General features: G+C 42.2%; 1 protein-coding gene across 18 annotated transcripts in view; it reads right to left on the reverse strand.

Moving 5' to 3' along the window:
* FHIT (fragile histidine triad diadenosine triphosphatase) overlaps positions 1-20,662 on the reverse strand; it is a 1,502,083-nt gene that overhangs the window by 38,640 nt on the left and 1,442,781 nt on the right. For 7 of the 18 annotated variants that reach the window (XM_054682039.1, XM_054682040.1, XM_063805991.1 and 4 more), the window contains one exon: positions 648-700. The exons of the other annotated variants lie outside the window; for them this stretch is intronic. In XM_054682039.1, coding sequence (XP_054538014.1) covers positions 648-700 — 53 coding nt within the window. The remainder of the gene's footprint in view (positions 1-647; positions 701-20,662) is intronic. 18 annotated transcript variants of the gene reach the window in all.

The raw sequence follows: 20,662 nt of genomic DNA on the forward strand, positions 1-20,662 counted from the left end.
GTAGGCTGGTTTCTCACTGCCAATCAAAGTGTGACACTGGCCCTTCTGGGGCTCACCTTTCTAGTCTGCAAACTGATGGTAGCAAAGGACACAATGTGTAAGAACCCTTCCTGCCCTAACGTTCTGTCATTCTATTAACCACATTTTCCCCTCTCCCATCATTTCTCCTGGGCTTTGATTTTCACTTTTTCATGGCCAGTAGAAGTCACACATACCAAAGGCGAGGCTGCCCTCCTCTAGTGAGCTGCAATCATTTGAACATCCTGCCTCAATTGAATCATCCTGACAGCTATCCCTATGGCTGGCCAGTCAACTCCCAAGCGCTTCCTGGAACTGCAGATGCTGTATCCAGGGCAGAAAGTACTTCCCCTGTCATCTCACTCCCTCTCTGGGCTCCAGCCCCATGGCCTTTTAGGTCTTCAGACTGGCTCCCTGCCACCCTTGCACCAGTGCACATGCTGTTCCTCTGCCTGGAACACATTTTCTTCCCTGCCTCCTGTGGTTAGGGGCCAGGCAGGTTTCCCTAAACAGGTCCAAAGGCAGGCTACAATCCTCATTCTAGATTGGCCCTTTCCTATACAGTACTTCTCTGAATTGGTCCGTATTTATTCAGTTGGATCAGTGTCTTAGTCTTCCGCTATACTCACCCTTGTGTCCCTGCACCCAGCCCAGGGCCTGGCTCACAGGAACCTCTCAAAACCTGTTGGTAGAAGAATTTGCACATTAACCTGCCACCCACATCTGTGTTCTCTTATTGATGAGGTACAAGAAAGGAAGATGGTAGGCCAATTTACAGTGGGGTTATGAGGCTAGGTCTCCTCTCAGCCCACCAATGTCTCAGAACCATGTTCTTTGCTGAGTTCACATTTATGTTTTTTTTTTTTTACCCCATCTCCAAACAGCAAGTAATCTTGCAGATCAATGCCTGAGACCAAAGAGACTTATGAATGTTAAGAAGATTATGCACATAAATGTACCACTATGACAGCTCCGCTAAGAAGAATAGTGATATCGCACTGCGTGCTAGTTTATCAACCTTTGCTACTTAAAAAATTCACAGCCAATTTAATTAAAAATATAACAGTTCTGAAAGCTGCTAAAATGACTATGACAACAATCTATCATTTTGTAATAGTGCTGAAGATCCATTAGGGACTTTGCACTGGATGCCAACTTTTTAAAGCCCAGATAGTAGGGGCATTTCATTCTGCACAATTAATGTCACTGCATTTAAAATATTGACTATCTATGAAGAAGAAAATACCAAACATCTTTATAACCCACATTTTTTATGGTCAAAACTTGCTTAGAAAGGTGCTTTGAATTTATTTGTTATAAGCTGCACATTTCACGTTCAGAAAATTAAAATGGTTTCTACTGACTAACTCATTTAATCATTTAGTTGATTTAATGAAAAACACTATGCATTTTTCTCTTCTTGGTTGCTAAGATTAATACTTTCTGTTCATTAGCAATCAAATACTGCAGGAAGGTTTACATCTTATTCTCACTTAACTCATTGCCTTTTATTTTTAAAAAATTCTAATAGAATTGAAATGGTATCTTTTAAATCAGGAATTTTTCTCTTGGTAACTCGTTTTGTCTTGTGGAAGACACATGGCTAGCCTGTGACATTGAGACATTTATGTCTGAATTCTTTTTCTAGTCTTTTTAGGGGATGCATTATAGGGAGGAAAGGGAGTGGAGACTTTAGAAAAATTATGAATCTAGTTTTCAGGGCCCCTAACTCATTAATACATCAGTGACATTCTAGCATCCTTTGAAATTCTGTTAAGAAGGGCCCTTTGATTTATTAGTGGGATTTTATGAGCTACCTGGGAAAGTGAACCCATTAAAAATGTTAACTATAAGCATCTGGCTTCCATTGAATAAAGAATCGAAGCCACCACATATAAGTGACTCTGCACAAACATGGCACTCCTCTCCCATCACTCCCAAAGCTTCCCATTGTAAATGCCACTTCATCACAGCAGTGCCATTCGCAGTTGCAGTCTCATCTCTGTTATCCACTGCTATTTTCAGGAGTGTATAAATGAGCAGCGAAATTCCTCTCCCCTGGAAATGCCTGTAAGAGCAGATTCTAAAATGGGAACTTTCTGTGACAAGATTGGTTACAAAATAGTATAATTAATGTAAATTGTTCAATAATAGGGCCAGTAGTTTAAAAGCAGCATTTCCAGATTTCCTTTGCTTCCATACCAAGAAGCATTTTCTTGAACCCCAATTGTTTCATAGAAGGAAATAATAAAAGGCAGGTGATAGCATTTTGTACTTAGCATAGATACAATGGTTTAAGGACACAGTGTACTGAGTCAAGAACACTAAGAGGTAGAGGGCAAATTAACCATTTGGACAGTAGGAAAAGGAGGCATTTTAAGGTGGCATGCAATGAGCCAGCCAGCTAATTATAGTAAGAGCAGCTTCCCTAACTTTTACTTTCTATTTCAAGGTGTTCATTGCTTCTCTCTCTCTCTCTCTCTCTCTCTCTCTCTCTCTCTCTGTGTGTGTGTGTGTGTCTGTGTGTGTATAAATAAATTCATCTGTCTTCATCATTGCATTATTGTTATTGATTGATTGTAGGAGGAGAAAACAAGAATTTTTCCATTTTATAGTTAGGAAAACCGAAACACAGGCATCAGTGTGCTGTAACCCTACTATAATGCTCTTCTCTTTTTATGCACTTAGGAAAAGGATAATTTTTTTTAACATTTGTGCAATTATTTAATATGTGTCTCCCCAACACTGTAATATCTACAAGAGCCAAATCAGTACCTGTCTTGTTCATCATCACAGTCCCAGCACTAACATAGTCCCTGCTATATGGTTGGTAGGTGCTAAGTAAACTTTTTTTTAATGAATGAATGAATATTATTTTCTGAGGTCATTCCTATTGGAGCATTAGTAAAGCAGGACAAAACTCCAGGTCACATTCCTGTACTATTGTTGAACTTCTATTCACCCTTCAGGACTCTGGTGAAATGTCAGCATCTTTGGGAAGCCTTTCTGAGTTCTCCCTGACTTTGCCTGGGCTCCATTAATGCTTTGTGCTTAGGCCTGTTGTGTGTTGTTTCTTTTGCTTCCTTCTCTTCACGGAACTACTCTTTCATGTGGGTAATTATCCTGTTCCTCAGGCTTTGGATGGGGTTGACTCCATTTCTAACTGGTCTTGGGGTGGGTTCATAATCCAGATCTGGCCTCTCAGGGAACCCTATCCTTCTGGCCATGGTTATTGGCTCAGCAATGATCCCGTAGCTTAACTTGGACCAGCGTGTTCTGTGCAAAGTTTTTATAAGCATTACTGAGGCAGCGGGGGTGGGGTGGGGGAAAACCACAATCTTTCTACCATAAGCTAGTGGGATGTGAGCCTCAGGCTGCTGGTGTTCGCATTACCTTCCCTGAGGAGAGGTTGCCTGAGAGAAGCAGAGAGACACAAAGCCCCTAATGACATTGCTTGTGCCCCTGGATCCAGCCGCGCCTGAATCAACAATACTATTAGACTTTTCAGTTACATGAGCTAATAAACTCGTTCTCATTCTCTTAAGGCTCTTAAGGCAGGTTGAGTTGGGTTTCTGTAACTTGCAAAGGGTCTCTAATTTCTCTGTGTTGCAGTCTATTGAGCATGTACTCCATGAAACGTGGGTGATTCATTCCTGTATTCCCAATGCTGAGTATAGGCCTTGTCCTTAGTAAAGGCTTGTTGAATTAAAAAAAACAGTGCAATTCTAGGGCAAGGACATTTCCACAAGGCCAGGTATTTTGGGGATAACCCTGTCAATAAGGGCTACGTATCTTTTGGATCAAACTCTCATAGAAGAAGGAAGACCTCATAAAGACACCCAGAAAGTAGGGGCGCCAAGGTCAACCAGAAGAGAGAAAATGGCCTTCAGCCAGTCGAGGAGGAGCTTATAGCAGCTTAGAATAAGACAGTGGGAGCTGGGCAGCCCCAAAATGGATTTCCCATGCCTGGTTTTAATCATTGCTATGGTATTCTATGTCTTGGTTTTAATCATTGCTATGGTATTCTGTGTCAAATGGAATGACTAATCCTAGGTGCTTTGGAAATGTTAAATTGTTCATAAGTCCCTTAGAGCTTTGTTTCTCCTTTGAACCCCATGGATGGTTTTGGGCCTCAGAATAGGTATATTAAACCGTCTCCATTTCAACTGGTAATTGAGGGCCTCTCAAAGTCTACCTAGAAAAGAATGTCTTCTACTACAGAAAGAAACAGATGATGCAAAATTTTGATTTTTTAATCTAAAGTTTGGTCCTGTCTGGCAAAACAATTGAAGAAACATGACTTTCCAATCTATTTGGAAGGTGAGGGTTCCAAGTACACCCTCACTGTGATCTGAAAATTGTGAAAATCTGTACTAATGAGAAGCTTAGGAATCACCTAGACCTGGGTTTGAATCCTAGATTTGCCACATTTCTGGGGTGGTGGGGTGGACTGAGAGACCCTGAACAGATAACGTCTATGAGCCCTAGTGTTTTCATGTGTAAAACAGGACTATACTGCCTCACAAAGATTTGATGACAATTAAAGGAAATTACAGATGTTAAATGCTTAACAAGAATCTAGTACATAGTAAGAGCTCAGTGTATATTAACTGTCATTGCGGTGACAACAATCATGATAATTTCAAGCTTTTATATCCAATTTTGTGTTGAATGCTTCATTAGGTAGGAATGAATATCTCAAACATATTTGTCCATCTATCATTATTTCTATATATGTTGTTCACCCAACCATCATATCAAATTCCTGTTCCTTTAGTTTGGAGGTCCTTATTTTTTGGGGGGGTCATGAACCTCCTTGAAAATCTGATGAAGTATGGGTGATGTGCTCCTCTCTGAAGCTCCAATAGCACCTCACAGGTTCCACCTGACCCCACTGTACCTCCATCCGCCTGCACAGTGATTGCTTGTTTATTCCTTTTTCCAGGCTCTGGGAGGTCAGGGAGTGTATCTGCCCAGATCATCATTTTCTTTCCCTTGCTTAGCTCTGTGCCTGGCAGAGAATAGGTGTTTGATATTCACTGAATGCATAAATGAAAATTGCAAAGCCTTCCCTTGACCCCTTAAAAATTCACCTACACTCAAGTTTTTGCATCTAATTTCAGACCCTGTCTGAGGACTCCAGGTAAGAAGCTACTATTAATGACTACCTATTGTAGGTCATTAAAAATGCAGTAGGGAAATTTTCAGGCCAAATAATGAAGCAGCCTGTTTTTCAGGCCAACTAATGAAACAGCCTTACCACAGGCCAGAAAGAAAGTGTAGATCGTCTTCTCAAGAGAGGAAGGACAAAGTCAGAATTGACACTGTGTTCGTGATGAAGGCAACCTTTGTCCAGGTCCCTTGTTTTACCAAAGATGACAAGAGGAGCCAGCCTTGCCCAAGGTCACATGGCTAGTGGTAAAGAGACTTGAGCCTCCTGGCTTCCAGACCAGTGCTCATCAAACTCAAACCTTCCCCCTCTTCCCCTCTCGCACTGCCTCCCCAGAAGCTCAGTCCTTGTGAGAGAATTCAATGAAAATTTCCTTCCAAGCATGGTCCGAAGATAATGTAAGGAAATGCAGGATTTACATGACTTTGGTCAAGTGAGGGGACAGGACTTTAAACCAAAGAGTTGATTTAAATCTTTTAAAACCTACAGAGTGAAGGGCTTGCCTCATTGCCTCATTTGAAAGATGAAATCATTCTGTCTTTATTTTTCATTGATGGGAGTTTGGCTTTGGAGGGAAAAAGATCTGGCACTTGAAAGCTGGCCCAGTGAGGATAGGGGTTGTCATTTTCTCCTCACTGAGGCTTAGCAATGCCTTTAGCTAAGGCCCGGCCCATGTATCCCCAAAAGTGACAAAGGTACAGCATTTCACACAGGAACACTTGGGGAGCATTTTTCCATGGGACACGGCGTGAGAATCCATTAATCTCACTGCCACATACTCAGGCTATTTCTCACAAGCTTAGCCAGACATTTGGGTTTTTTTAAACCATGAAAAAAAGAGCCTTATCCTCCTCATCATACCAGATTGCTCCATCAGATAAACATCAGACATGGTTTTTAGAGAAATATCACACGATCTGAGAACATCTGCAATTCTCTAGAACGTACCGTTGTCAGAACTTGACTTAAACGAAACAACAGACATCAGACTTTCCTTCAGACGTTTTGCACTGAAGCTTTCCATTATAGCACAAATGGCTCCTTCTGAAATGGCACCAATTGAAAACGCACCAGGACACGAACATTACCACAACTCAAATTCAGATACTCGCATGTTATTAACAATGGTGCTAATTCCTGTTTCAGAGATGAAAATTACAGAGGAGATACCAGTGGGTTTTCCTCCATTGCTACTTTTCATTTGCTATGGAGGCCACAAATTCAAGAGATCACTCATTCTTAAATTAACAAAAGTAGCCACCACCTGGCAAAACATCAGGCCCCGCGCAGGCGCTTTATATGCACCTTTATATGTATCGCCTCTTTTAAGCCCCTCAGTGGTCCTTGGAGACAGCTGCTATTATCTTCCATGTCATACATCAGGGCACTGAGGCCCAGAGCCCAAGTGATATTGTAACAGCACTTCCTGTGTGCTAAGCACTCTCCATGCATTTTATTTATAGTATCTCATTAAATCTCACCAAACCCTTTGAGGTCAGAGCCATCATAAGCTCCAATTTACAGTTGAAGAAACTGAGACAGCTCTCAAAGCTAGGCTTAGTTTCCTCCAAAGTTCAGTCACATTTGTTCCATTTGACAGTATGAGGGAAGGCCTTTTTTTGGTTAAGCGTATAGACTCTGTAGTTAAACCTCCTGGACCCTACCCTTGTTAGCAGTATGATCTTAGATAAGCAGGAGTTAACTTTACCATGGCTCAGTTTCCTCACCTGTAAAGTGGCATAATATTGGAACTTACTTACCTCAAAGGATGAAGAGAATGCAATGCAAAGCATGTAGCATGGGGTCTAGCATACAGTAAGTTCTCAGCCAGTCATTAGCAGTATTAAAAATAATACTGGCCAGTGGCTCATGCCTGTAATCCCAGCACTGTGGGAGGCTGAGGCATGCGGATTACTTGAGTTCAGGAGTTCGAGACCAGCCTGGCCAACATGGTGAAACCCCGTCTCTACTAAAAATATAAAAATTAGCTGGGCGTTGGTGGGTGCCTGTAGTCCCAACTACTCGGAAGGCTGAGGCAGGAGAACTGCTTGAACCCTGGAGGCAGAGGCTGCAGTGAGCCAAGATTGTGCCATTGCACTCCAGCCTGGGTGACAGAGCAAGACTCTGTCTCAAAAAAAAAAAAAAAAATACCATAACATTTATTCTTCTTATTTTTATATAAAATAAGGCTGTATTCATAAAGGATACAGGGATTAAAGCAAACTAAAAGAGAAGAGTGAGGATAAGTTTAACTGTGTGATAAGGATTTAGGTAAGACAGCCTAGGCAACATGGCAAAACCTCATCTCTAACAAAAAATACAAAAATGAGCTGGGCACGGTGGTGGGTGCCTATAGTCCCAGCTACTCAGGAGACTGAGGTGAGAGGATTCATCACTTGAGCCCAGGAGTTTGAGGCTGCAGTGAGCTATGATTGCACCACTGTACTCCAGCTTGGGCAACAGAGCAAAACCCGGTCTCAAAAAACAAAAAATACAATTAATAAATAAAAAGTAAAAAATTCAGGATTAAGGTAAGAGATGCCCCACTGTGCAGCACAGAGCTCCATCAGATTGGAAAAAGTGGCTGCCAGGGGATGCCTCCCCTTATTAGTTCAGACAGGCTTATGTACCGGTCTCCTTGCAGGAAGTCCTGTGCTGCTCAGCGTTGATGGAACACACAATGAACTTTTCCTTGCTTCTGTCTCTACCAGAACTCGACTGAGTGCGCCCTGCTGTGTGGTTTTAACCCTGGTCTTGGGATAGGTTTCCATGGCTATAGGAAAGAGGTGGAGACAGGGAGTGCCACCTTCTGAGTTCATCAGAATAGAAGTGTGCACCTGCAGCAAGACATGATTCACCCTAATTTGCTTTCAAGACAAAACTGTGTCTACTGATTGGGTAGATATTGTTGAGGCAAGATGCGGTATGTCTAGCCTGTGTCCAACATATATTGCGTTAGGTCATTCCTTTCATCTCCTCTAATGGTGCCCAGTAAAATGAGAATGAAATGCAAATCCCTTACCCTGGCTCTGGGCCACCCAGACCCATTTGCGGGTCTCTAGCAACACCCCTAGACCCTCTATCTCTCCCTTGGTCACAAGGGCTTCCTTTCCTCTTTAAGCTCCTTACACCAGCTCCTCCTTTGCCTGTGACACTCTGTTTCCAGGTTTTTCACGTACGTTCTTCTTCTGTTGGGTCTCTCCTCGAATGTCAGTCTTCAAAGAGGCCTTCCTTGTGACTCCATAAACCACTGCAGCTCTCTGATTCACTTCCTTACTGTCTTGTTTTTCTGTCTGCTAAAATAGAACTGATAATCCTCGTCCTCCTTCTCTCACAGCATTTCTTTGATGAGCAAATGAGATTCATGTGTATGTGTCTATGAAGATGCTTTTATAACTGTGAGTAATCACCAGGGATGCAAAAGAGGGTTCAATTCCTATGTCAGTTCACACTGGGTGGGTTTTTCTGGGTTTTTCTGAAGCACAGCCCTGAGATGAATTCCAAGACTGCAGTATTCTCAGTGACAAAGGGTGCAGCAATCCCTTAATGATGTCTGACTTGGGAGAGGGAATTAGAGGCGTGGGTGTCACATATTTGCTATCTGTGCCAAAAATAAAGTCATATATTAATAGAATCCCAAAATCAATAATTTACAAATAGCTTCCTCAAACTTTCAATGGTACTTCTGGAAAAGTGAGATTTGAAATTTTACTCTCCTTCCTTTGCACTCTAAAAATTTATTCCCCTGATATTACTTTTATATTAAAAACTAATTAGAAAACTTCATAGGTTTCATCATATATTTAACATCATTGCTAAAGTTCTAACACTATTTTTGGAAATCATCAAAAGAGAAAAGTGTAAGACAGACAAGGAAAACAGAGAAGTTTTCCATGTTTAATATTATAAGTCACCACAAAGTATTATTGTGATATTACAATTTTTTTTTTTTTTTGAGACAGAGTCTTGCTCTGTAGCCCAAGCTGGAGTGCAGTGGCACAATCTCTACTCACTGTAACCTCCGCCTCCTGGGTTCAAGCAATTCTCATGCCTCAGCTTCCCAAATAGCTCAGATTACGAGTGCCCACCACCATGCCTGGCTAATTTTTGTATTTTTAGTAGAGATGGGGTTTTACTATGTTGGCCAGGCTGGTCTCAAACTCCTGACTTCATGTGATCCGACCACCTTGGCCTCCCAAAATGTTGGGATTACAGGTTTGAGCCACTGTGCCTGGTCTTAACAAATTTTAAAAATAGTGATAGGCAAATACATCTAATGAAACTAGAGTATTATTTGTCATTTCTTTGTATGAACCAATGCATGTAAGGAGGATGTAATTCTGGGTTTCTCCTGTTTCATCACACAGTAACCCACCATGGCTCTCTCCTCCATGCCGATATTATATAATTGTCAAAGCATTGAGACAGATTTTAATTCATTTAATAATTAGGTCAATAAAAACCATTATTGCTGAGAGTGCCATTAAAAGTCCATAATGTTACCTTCATGGGGGAAAAACTAATATAGTTCCGTTGGATTTTTTCCATGAAATTAATATGATAGCATTTTAGTGGGCGTCTTAAATAGCTTAAATAGACATTTTTATTAACAGAACTAATCATAGAATTAAAACAAATGAAAATCGTTACATTTGCTGTGATGAAGTATCCATGTTCACAGGATTTTATCAGCCTCATTCCTGTGAAGAACCTGAACATTTACTACCACAAGAACAGTATATTCAACTTGCCTGGAGCACTGCTTAGGGTCCCAAAGAGGCTGCCCATTTGTGTTTTGGTGATTTCCTCTTCAACACCATGGCTCCATTTCTCAGAGCCACCCTACTGGGAAACATGCCAGAACCATAACCTCCTAAACCAAAAACCTTCTTCATGTCCCCTTTTTGGTTGGTAGTATTTCATCTAGAACATCTAAGACAGTATTTCAGCTCAGAAAAATACTAAAGCAGAAGGGGTTGCACCTACGCCGCCCAGCAATGTTTTATCACCTCTCCTTCCTCGGCTTAATCACTAACGGTAGATAGATCTTAACATGAACTAAGGTAAACTCTAGTATAGTGCTATACGATTTAGGTAAATTCTCACTAGAAGAGCAAGATAGCAGGAGGAAAGAAGATTATACCAAGAGCTTCCTCTCAGACCACATGAATGCTATGGTTCTGTGAGTTATTCAAATGTGCAAGTCACTGTGTATGGCTGCATCATTGCTGCTTGGGTACCTACAACTCTTCATAATCAGATATACCAGGATTCACAAGAATTCAGGGGTGGTCAATATTGATCAAAGGCCAAGGCCACAGATGTAGCTAGCACATTATACACTGACAGAACGCTTGCTAATGTACACAAAGAAGTAGCGGCTGGAGCCTGTGAGGCTGTGCAAACAGTATAGGCTTTGGGTTTGGGAAGACCCGCATTAGATTTTAGTACCTTGGTTCCCAACAGGATGACCATGGGCAGGTTAGCTCACTTCAGTTTTCAGTTTCAGCATCTGGAAAATGGATTGATGAAGTCCACAGTTGTTTGACTCTGTGGTTTTTAGGATGGTTCGAAAGAGATTTCAGATGAAACATATCTAACAAACACTGTGGCTGGCAGAGAGTAAGGGCTATTCTTCAGAGGAAAGAGTCATCTCAGTTGGCATTGGACGTATTTAAAATATGATTGGGAGGGTAGCCTCTGCTAACCTCCAGCCACATTGGTGAACTCTCAGAAAGCCTTGTGCATGCCCAGACATGCTGAATCTAAACAAACCAAAGGGAAGCTGCACTTCTCCACTGATTACTCCCTTTCCTGCCCTTTGGAAGATTCTAGAAACACTAGGAAATCTACTTAAATATTTTTTTAACTCAGTTTTAAACAACATCTCTCAGAAAATACCATTCTTAGTAGAATAAACCTTCTTTGAAGGCGTACATAGACTTACATATGTGATATTTGCAACCAATCAGCATTTTGGGTGACTGGGCCGGTCTTGGGAAGTGGGAGGCACAGTAAAAATGAAAGACTTTGTTTGACCTCCCTGAGTTCTAAGCAAGATGTGGTGCCTGAGAAAGCTTATGCAGGTCCTACTGGGCAAGACTATAAAGCCATGCACAACAGAGAAAAAAATACCTTAGGGCACGGACGTTTGGTTTCTCAAGGCCTGTGATGGGAAGGCCCTGAAACTCCCCTAACAGGGATGGAAGAAATCTGTGGATATTTTGTTCATGAGAAGTAGAGGAAAAGGGGAGGGGAGAAAGTGGAAACAGCAACGTGTCTGGAAACCAGCTGGCACCTGTGCCTTGAAGTAAATAAATTGGGTAAAGAAATATGATAGCTAGATAGTCCTAGAAATGAACATCCTGAAATCATCCCATAAACTTTATTTTGGAGGGGGATAGGGAAGAGAAGAGACTCTTTCTTCCATTTATTTCATTTAGTTGGTGATGATATTATTGGGCATTAACTTGGGATTCACAATTCCTGTGGCAAGTACTTACTTTTGCTGAAATTACCAAATATTCTCTGAAACAGACTCTTATCAGAAAATTGATCTATAATACATAAAGGTGTCTTGCAAGAAAAAAGTCCCTTGTGGGGGCGATTTTTTAAAATGGTTCACTGCAGGCCTTTCACAATCACATGGAAATTTGGAGATTGCTCAGATATTGTGGGAAGAGGAGAAAGGGAACAAAGAGAGACATAATACTTGAGACTTTACAGGCTCCTACCATTTTCTAGTCTATTCGACAAGAGCAGCAGAGGTTCATACCAACGAAGTGAAAACCATTCAGGAATACAAAAATTGTTTACAAAAAACAGCCTGTGCTTTGCATTCTTTTCTATTACTTCGACAATTGCCAAGAAGTGTAACTGTGCTTGCTCAGTATTATTTAAATTAAATTATCAAATGCAAATGCTAAATATGAACCTCTCAGCAAAGCACTGGGTTATAACGCCATGTCCTCTATTCAGACTAAAAGCTGATTACTGGTTCTGGAGTTATAAACATGTCAGACAATAATTTAATTGCTTTGCAGGTAGAGGAATATGCAGCATTCTTGTTCTCATTCTGGAACTCAACACGACTCTTTAATACAACATAATGATCATAAACACACACAAAGTCTTTGCCTCACACCTGCTTTATGGTAAAAAGAAGCTATTGCAAATTTCTGCAAAGCTCAAAGAATGAGGCAGTGCCAGATTTTTTAATCACTAAGCAAAACAGGTTTCTCACCAAGTGGCCCGGGCTTTTACTCCTGGTTCAGAGAGTTACAAGACACATTTTCAAAATGAGTTTAAAGCTATAATGAATTTCAGGTGCAAAGGACCACTGTCTAACAGCTAATTTGCTTCCTGTCTTCAACTGAGCTGTTAACCATAGGCAGCCAGCATGTGCACCCCTTTCTTGGGCCACTGGTGAAGACAGATGTCACAATCAATACTCATTAACTCTGGGATCAGTGTGTATCTTCCTCAGGAAGAGAAAGGGGGTCTTAAATGTAACTAGGAGGACTTTGTAAGCATTTTCTGAGCACTGCAGTGGCTGAGTGTTAAACCACAACAGGACAGGAGTGCAGGAGGGGGAGAGAAGAAAGGGGAGGGTGAGAGAGGGAAGGGAAGAAGAAAAGAGGTCACATTTTGTGATCTCCTCTGTCTCTGGAACTCTTTTTTATCAGCTCGTGAAATTCCCAAGGATCCTGATCATCTCCCCCTTCCCAGCTCATCGCAAAGAGTTGTTGAACATTTCTTTGCAATTGGGTAGGGAAAGATCTTGAAAGGTGGATCCAACTTGAACATTAGACTTTTGTGAAACATGATACAGAAATTGTAGTGTTGCAGAACTGTACCTGCTCATTTGCTGACTATGATGACCCAACATTTATTGAGCACTGTATGCCAGGCCTGTGCTACCTCAATGCTTCACCTGGAGTACCTTATTTAATCCTTATGGCAATCCCATAACCCTATAGGAAGCAGTCATCCTTTTATATATGATGCACATAAAACTGTCTGAAATGATTTGCACCTAATATAATGATGGTAGGCTTAAATGCTTTCATTTTTGTACTTTGCTGTGTTTTAACAAGTTTTTGTGATGGATTTGTTCTTGTTTTTGCAAAATCAAGAATAACTTAAAAATAAAAGACTGGATGCCAACACAAATCTCCCAAGATGTTAACCTTGGTTAATTCTGGGTGATGAGAACATAGATGATTGTTATTTCCTTCTTTGTACATTTCTGAATGTTTAGTTTCCCTATATAAGTGAAAATATAGACTTTAAAAAAGAAAAACAAAAGAAGAAGCCCTTCACTAGTGCCACAGTGTGAGGAGAATGAAGCCTAAGCCTAAATTTTATTAAACAGCAGGGAGACCCAATGCTCTGTATCAATGCTAGATACACCACCAAGCATTTGCTACGCATAATCCCACCAGCTCCTTCCAACAACTCTGGGAGGTAGGTGTCACCACCCTCACTGTACAGACAAGCAGAGTGAGGTTTCGAGTGGGTAAAGGACCAGCACTTGAGGTCACTCGGGTATCTGGCCTCCACTTACCCTTCTGGCCTGAGGCTCCATGGCATGCCCTCTGACCTTTGCTCATACCCTGGTCTCCAGCCGCCTGAGTCCTTGTCTTTTTCTGACCACAACCTCAAAGTCCCTAGGTCCATACCTAATGTTCACACTCTCTCATTTACTTGGAAAGCCATTTTCCAGACTACACCCATTCTTCCAAACGTGTATCAAATACTCCCCCTTCCACAAAGATTCTCTGAGTCACCTCAGCCTTAGTGTATTCACCTTGGTGTAGTATATGCCACAGGCTGCCACATGGCAGGTGCCAGGCCAGCTCAGGCACACTGAATGCTCTGTATGGCTTATGCAGTGTTTAAAATATTTAAAAAATAATTAGACTTGTATTAAAAAAAAATGTGTACCTAGTGGCTCAGGTTCCCCTACCCTGCTTGGCAATAATTAACTGTAGCCAAAGCGTCTGCCCTATTCAGACAGAAGCCTGTGTGTGCTCTAGTTCCCAACAGTTTCCTTTTAATACTGCTTCTTATCCTTGGCCCATTTCTCTTAATTCATTGTTGTCAGGCCTCTGAGCCCAAGCTAATCCATCATATCCCCTGTGACCTGCACGTATACATCCAGATGGCCTGAAGTAACTGAAGAATCACAAAAGAAGTGAAAATGGCCTGTACCTGCCTTAACTGATGACATTACCTTGTGAAATTTCCTTCTCCTGACTCAGAAGCTCCCCCATTGAGCACCTTGTGACCCCCGCCCCTGCCCACCAGAGAACAACCCCCTTTGACTGTGATTGATTTTCCATTACCCACCCAAATCCTGTAAAACGGCCCCACCCCATCTCCCTTCGTTGACTCTCTTTTTGGACTCAGCCCGCCTGCACCCAGGTGATTAAAAAGCTTTATTGCTCACATAAAGTCTATTGGTTTGGTGGTCTCTTCACATGGACACGCGTGACAATTGTTTTATGTGCCCAGCACATCACAGGTGTTCATTGAGGGCCAGAAACTAGTCACGTCACTACTGCTATAATCCTAGGGAGAGAGAATGGTGGTCTGAATTAGAAGCAGTGAGAATAGAGAAAAGATATTCCAAAGAATCTGTCCTCTGAAATTAGGGGCTTTATTTGTTTATAGGAACACTTTCTATCTTGAACTGTAGTGATACGGGTATACATCTTACCTATTCTACTTGACTGACTGCATCCCCCTGAAGACACGTGTCAGGTGCCATGCCTGCCCTGTGATATCCCCAGCGCTGCCTAGCTGAATGGTGCATACATACCAGGCACGGGATGAATGTTGGTTGACTGATCATTCATTTTAATCCTGAAACCTGGCGTTTATGTTTCCGCTACATTTAAAAGCTGGCAAAACACATGTCCTTCCCTCCCACTCACTCAATTAAAAGCTCAGTACATTAATTATCTGAGTTAAAGTCAAGAGTCTGAGATATCCCCCCAAATTTATAAAGACAGGGACGAGGTAAATTTTTTTCCCAAGTTGTAGGGACAGAAAGAAGACTAAAGAATGAGGACCTTACAGGCGAGCACGGGGCCAGCGAAGGATTCTGTTTTAAGATCATCTCCTGGTGCTCATTAGTGCTGTTGCTCTTCACCTGGGTGAGCGGGAGTGCTTCCATGGAGAAGAGACCTCCGCCAGCTCCTGCTGCATTAACGGTCTCCGAATGTGATTTGGCGGCAGCACGGGTCTCATTAGAGTGTGGGGATGTGCAAATGCAGAAGGCCTCACTTTGAGAAAACACTTTGCATATGAACAAAGGTGGAAAGATGTCAGGCTTTTAAAGGGAACCTGCATCTCGCTCCTCACTTAGCAAAGTCATCAGGAGATTCTGCTAAGTAAAGAAGTTCTGGACCTTTTCAAGCTATTAAAGGTGACCCAACAAAGCAAAGTGGCTTTGTTCCCCAAATTTCTTTTTGTCAGTTGCCTTGAACAACCAAGCCTGAACAAAACAGCCTAAGGGAGATTGCCAGGTAATAATAAATCCCTATTTGCTTCAGTAAAGGACATCTCAAAGAAGGGATAAAATAAAAAATATCAGAATTAAAGAGGCACAAAAAAACCTGAACATCCGGGGCATGTAGATTCTCGGTAGCAATGAATGTATTAGGTTGGTGCAAACGTAATAGCGATTTTTGCCATTACTTTCAATGGCAAAAACTGCAATTACTTCTGCGCCAACATAATACTTGGGGCCTGGTTCTCAGGGGTAGGGCTTCCAGCATTTTAAGTAGCAGTCTGCCATCAGGCAAGATGTGCATATTCATCATTGATGTGGCTTGATCATGACATATTCTGTTTTCTTGAGCAAGGAAGGAACTCAGCAACATCTCGCAGAGTGACCATCAGGTTATGTCCTTGTCTCTGGTTCATTTGAGGAGAGGAGGAAATTATGAAACCCACAAGAAGAGCTTATGGCTCCTCCTCACACTCCTACACTTAAATGCAGGAAGAGACTGCCAGGCGTTGGTCAAGTTTGAAGATATTTAATGGACTATGCATTATCTACACTGCCCCATTTCAAGGTCAATAGCTGTCTGTCTCTTTATCCCACAAGGCTAGGTTTTCCCTTGAAGAAGAAGGTACTGCTGTTACTGGTAGAGGGTGTCTAGGTTCTTGGCATCTTGAACAAAGAACTGGACAAAATGCGCAAACAAAGCAAGGAAAGCATGAAGCAACAAAAGCAGAGATTTATTGAAAATGAAAGTACACTCCACAGGGTGAGAGTGGGCCCGAGCATAGGGGCTCAAGGGCCCCGTTACAGAATTTTTGGGGGTCTAAATACCCTCTAGAGGTTTCCATTGGTTACTGGGTGTATGCCCTATGTAAATGAAGAGGATGAAGTAAAGTTATGAAGTCATTTACTTGGCGTATGCCCTTTGGAGAGGATAGCCCCTGTCAGCTCAGGTGTGAATCAGCCTTATGTTCCCTGCCTGCAGACCCTATTTTCCTGTCTCACTGCCACTTGGGTCTCCTGAGAAGGCCCTTTGCTGACTCTGCCTTCTGGGAACTGGCAAGTCAGGTGATCTCTGGAGCTGCCCCACGGTAGAAAGTGCAGAGTGAACAGCCGAGGACTGTCATGCACTAAGCATTTGGGGAAACCACTCTTTCTCCCAGGTTGGTGGGCTCTCTCGAGACAGGTACCTGTACTTACTTGGTATTGGAGTGCTCTAATCTTAGAGTCTAGTGTAGGCTTCAGGGGAGAGGGAGCTAAGGCGGCCATTCTGTTTGCTTTGTTTCCAGGCCTTGGGTTTGTCTCTAGAGGGAGAAAGAGTCCTCCTCTGTCTAGCTTGAAGCAGTGGGAGGCTGTATGGGGTACGGAATAAGAAACTCAAAGTGTCCCTTTCCGGCGTGTCCTGCTCTGTGGGCACTTACTCCTTCAGAGCTTGTGAAGACAGAGATAAAGGTCAGTCAAGCCCAGGACCAGGTGTTGGGATTGTTCTTATCCCCAAGTTTTCTAATTTCACTAGGAATATTAAAGGCAATTTAATGCAATCTGCATTTTAAAGATAAAAGTGATGGAGTTCAGGACATGCTTCCCCAAAATATGGCACCTTGGCATAGTGAATATTTTCAGCTAAAGGAATGTGAGAAAGTAACAGAAGTAGGAAGGTCTTTCTGACTGTTCACTCCCTGTTTGTCCTTGCGGCAGGTTAGAAGACCCTCATTGGAGAGGTGCCCTGAAGAAAGGAATGTTCTTATCTCTGAAGACAAAGGGTCACAGAGAAGAATCTGAACAAAACTCTGTGCTAAGTGTCCCCAGTTTATTGCCATTAGACTATATCCTTTTTGACCTAGAAGCTCCACCTTCAAGGTTTTTAGGCAGCCATGACCAGTCTAACTGTAGAAATGGAATGGAACATTGGAAGGACTGTAAACTTGGAGCTCTAAGAACTAGGTTCAGTTTCCTCCAGTTATCAGCTTTGTGGCCAGAGTCAAATTTTGCCTCTCTGTGCCTCAGTTACCTTAATACAAAATTAGGACTATTCTGAGGCTTCAATGAGGGTTAACCATGTACTGAGCATGATGCTGGGTATGCTACTCTGTAGACACTACTTCTCTCCCCTCTCCTCTTTGGTGACTTTTAAAGATCATGGGGAGGCTGGGCGCGGTGGCTCATGCCTGTAATCACAGCACTTTGAGAGGCCGAGCCGGGCAGATCACGAGGTCAGGAGATCGAGACCGTCCTGGCTAACACGGTGAAACCCCGTCTCTGCTAAAAATACAAAAATTTAGCCGGGCGTGGTGGCGGGCGCCTGTAGTCCCAGCTACTCCGGAGGCTGAGGCAGGAGAATGGCGTGAACCCAGGAGGCGGAGCTTGCAGTGAGCCGAGATCACACCGCTGCACTCCAGCCTGGGAGACAGCGAGACTCTGTCTCAAAAAAAAAAAAAAAAAAAAAAAGATCATGGGGAATAATCTACATGAAAATGGATGTTGTAAAGCCTAGGACATTACATGTGTTATGTGGCAAGAGGGGTAAATGGTAGAGTTAATTTTTAGGCCTCTCTTAAGCCTCACAATGGTCCTAATTTTGTAATAAGGTAACTGAGGCACAGGGAGACAAACACTTGACTATGGCCACAAAGCTGATAAATGGAAGAAACTGAACCTAGTTCTTAGAGCTCTAAATTTATACTCTTTCCAATGCTTCCTTCCACTTCTACAGTTAGACTGGTCATGGCTACCTCAAAACCCTGAATGTGGAGCTTCTAGATCCCCAGTGGCAATTCCCATCAAGGAGAATTTTGCCTGCTTGACTCTCTCCTACCATCCACAGTCATTGTTACTGCAAGTGAGTTAAAGCAGTTGAGCAAATCATATATATATATGGGTACAGGGTTTATATATATATATATATACACATATATATGTGTATATATATGTATACACACATATATATGTATATATATGTATATATGTATATACATATATACATATGTGTGTATACATATGTATACATGTGTGTATACATATATATACACATTTATGTGTATACACACATATGTGTATACACACATATATGTGTATACACACATATGTGTATACACACATATATGTGTATACACACATATATGTATCCATATATACATATGTATACATATATATATATGTATCTCCTCATTGTATGGGGTTAGAATGCAGCTGTGGAACATGGGGGTGTCCTCTTAGTGACTCAAACCAAATTATCACTGGAGAAACAATGAGAACAACAAAATCAAATGCAAACCACCAAAATACAAGTGTAGTCCTCATATCAAGAAAAAGATAAGGGAAAGATCTTCAGAAAGCCCCTCTATTAATTATTTAGTCTCAGCTCAGACAGTTCCAGAAACAGAACAGTCATAAACAGGACCATTGCCATACTTCTGGAGATGAGGAAAACACCAGAATAGAAATCTTCAGTGGGCTAGTATGGGACTCTGGCTGTGATCCCTCTCTTATCCAAAATTCTGCTAAGGGACTTGCCTGAGAACACACACAGATTTCTCTATGAGAGCAAAATAAGAGATATATGCATAGGTTAGATAATGCAATGAAGATCAAAAATTACATTTTGGAATGTTGTATTCCATCTTATGGGGCAGGATTTAATCAGGAGCCTAGTGCAATCTTCCATCTGGAGCCCCAAATCCAATGTCACACATTGTCACACATTGCGGGTTGGGGTGCGGAAGATCTAGCTTAACCCTAGTGAGGAAGATGTCCTGCCTGGTTAACTTTCAGCTCAGTGGGTATTAGTAGCATAGCAGGGATGCCAAACGGGAACACACTATGGGGTGTCATCAGCAAGAATAAGGTCCAGAGCTATGTGGTGGGTTAGAAGTCTGAAAGTCAGAAAAGGCTTTGGAAGCCCTCTTGTCTTCCATTTTACAGGTGAAGAAACTGAGGCTGAATGACTTGTTTACCATTCAGGTTACACAGAGAATTAAAGTCAGGACCCAGACCTTCCAAGTCCCAGGCCAAAGCAGGTGATTATCCTGTAGCATGTGCTGTCCATATTCCTCAGCAGCAGTATATCCCAGCAGCAGCATAATTTCAGAAAAGGAATGAAAAAAGGGGATATATCCATTGGAGGGTACCCAGGATCAGGGGTTTCAAAGATGCACAATTCTGGGACACAGGGTGAGTAGTCATGAGAAGTGGAGATATGGGGTGGGGGCGCGTGATGGTTTCCGCAAACATAGGAGAAAGAAACATTAACAACGTGGGCCGTGGAAAAGGAATTAAACTTGTTTGGTTTCATGGGGCAGGTAGATAACTAGTGGGTGGATCGGAAGAAAGCAATTTATATGTCTGTGGTGAAACATACACACATAACATAAAATCCACCATTTAGCCATTTTAAAGTATATCGTTCAGTGGCATTTAGTGCATTCAACAGTGTTGTGCAAACATCACCGCTACCTAGTTTCAGAACATTTTCATTATCCCAAAGGGAAACCCTGCACCCATTAAGTGGTAACTCCCCTTTCCCCCAGCCACCCAGTCCCTGGCAACCACTAATCTGCTTTCTGTCTCTATCAATTTGCCTATTATGGATATTTCATAGAAATGGAATCATACAATATGTGGCCTTTAGTGTCTGGGGAAGCAGATGCTTTCTTAACATAATGAAAATTGCAGGATGAAGAGTGTGGTTTGAAAGGGGGCTTGGTAATGACTTAGGATGCTTGAATTCAGGCCAAGGCTAGAAGTCCACATGGTAGGGATATTGCGGAGGGGCCTCTGAACAAGAAGTGGGCTTGAAAGGCTGGCTCTTCAGGGCTCTTCTGTCCTAGAGATGGAGGCCCTCTCTGACAAGCCCCTGGGATTATCTCCTTTTTTCCCCACAACCCCACCTCTGCCAGTGATGACCAGTCTCTACCCTACGGTAAAACTCAGGTCCAAACACCTCCACTCCTTTTGCTAATTTC

Source organism: Pan troglodytes, chromosome 2, assembly GCF_028858775.2.
Source record: "Pan troglodytes isolate AG18354 chromosome 2, NHGRI_mPanTro3-v2.0_pri, whole genome shotgun sequence".
Taxonomy (NCBI): Eukaryota; Metazoa; Chordata; class Mammalia; order Primates; family Hominidae; genus Pan; species Pan troglodytes.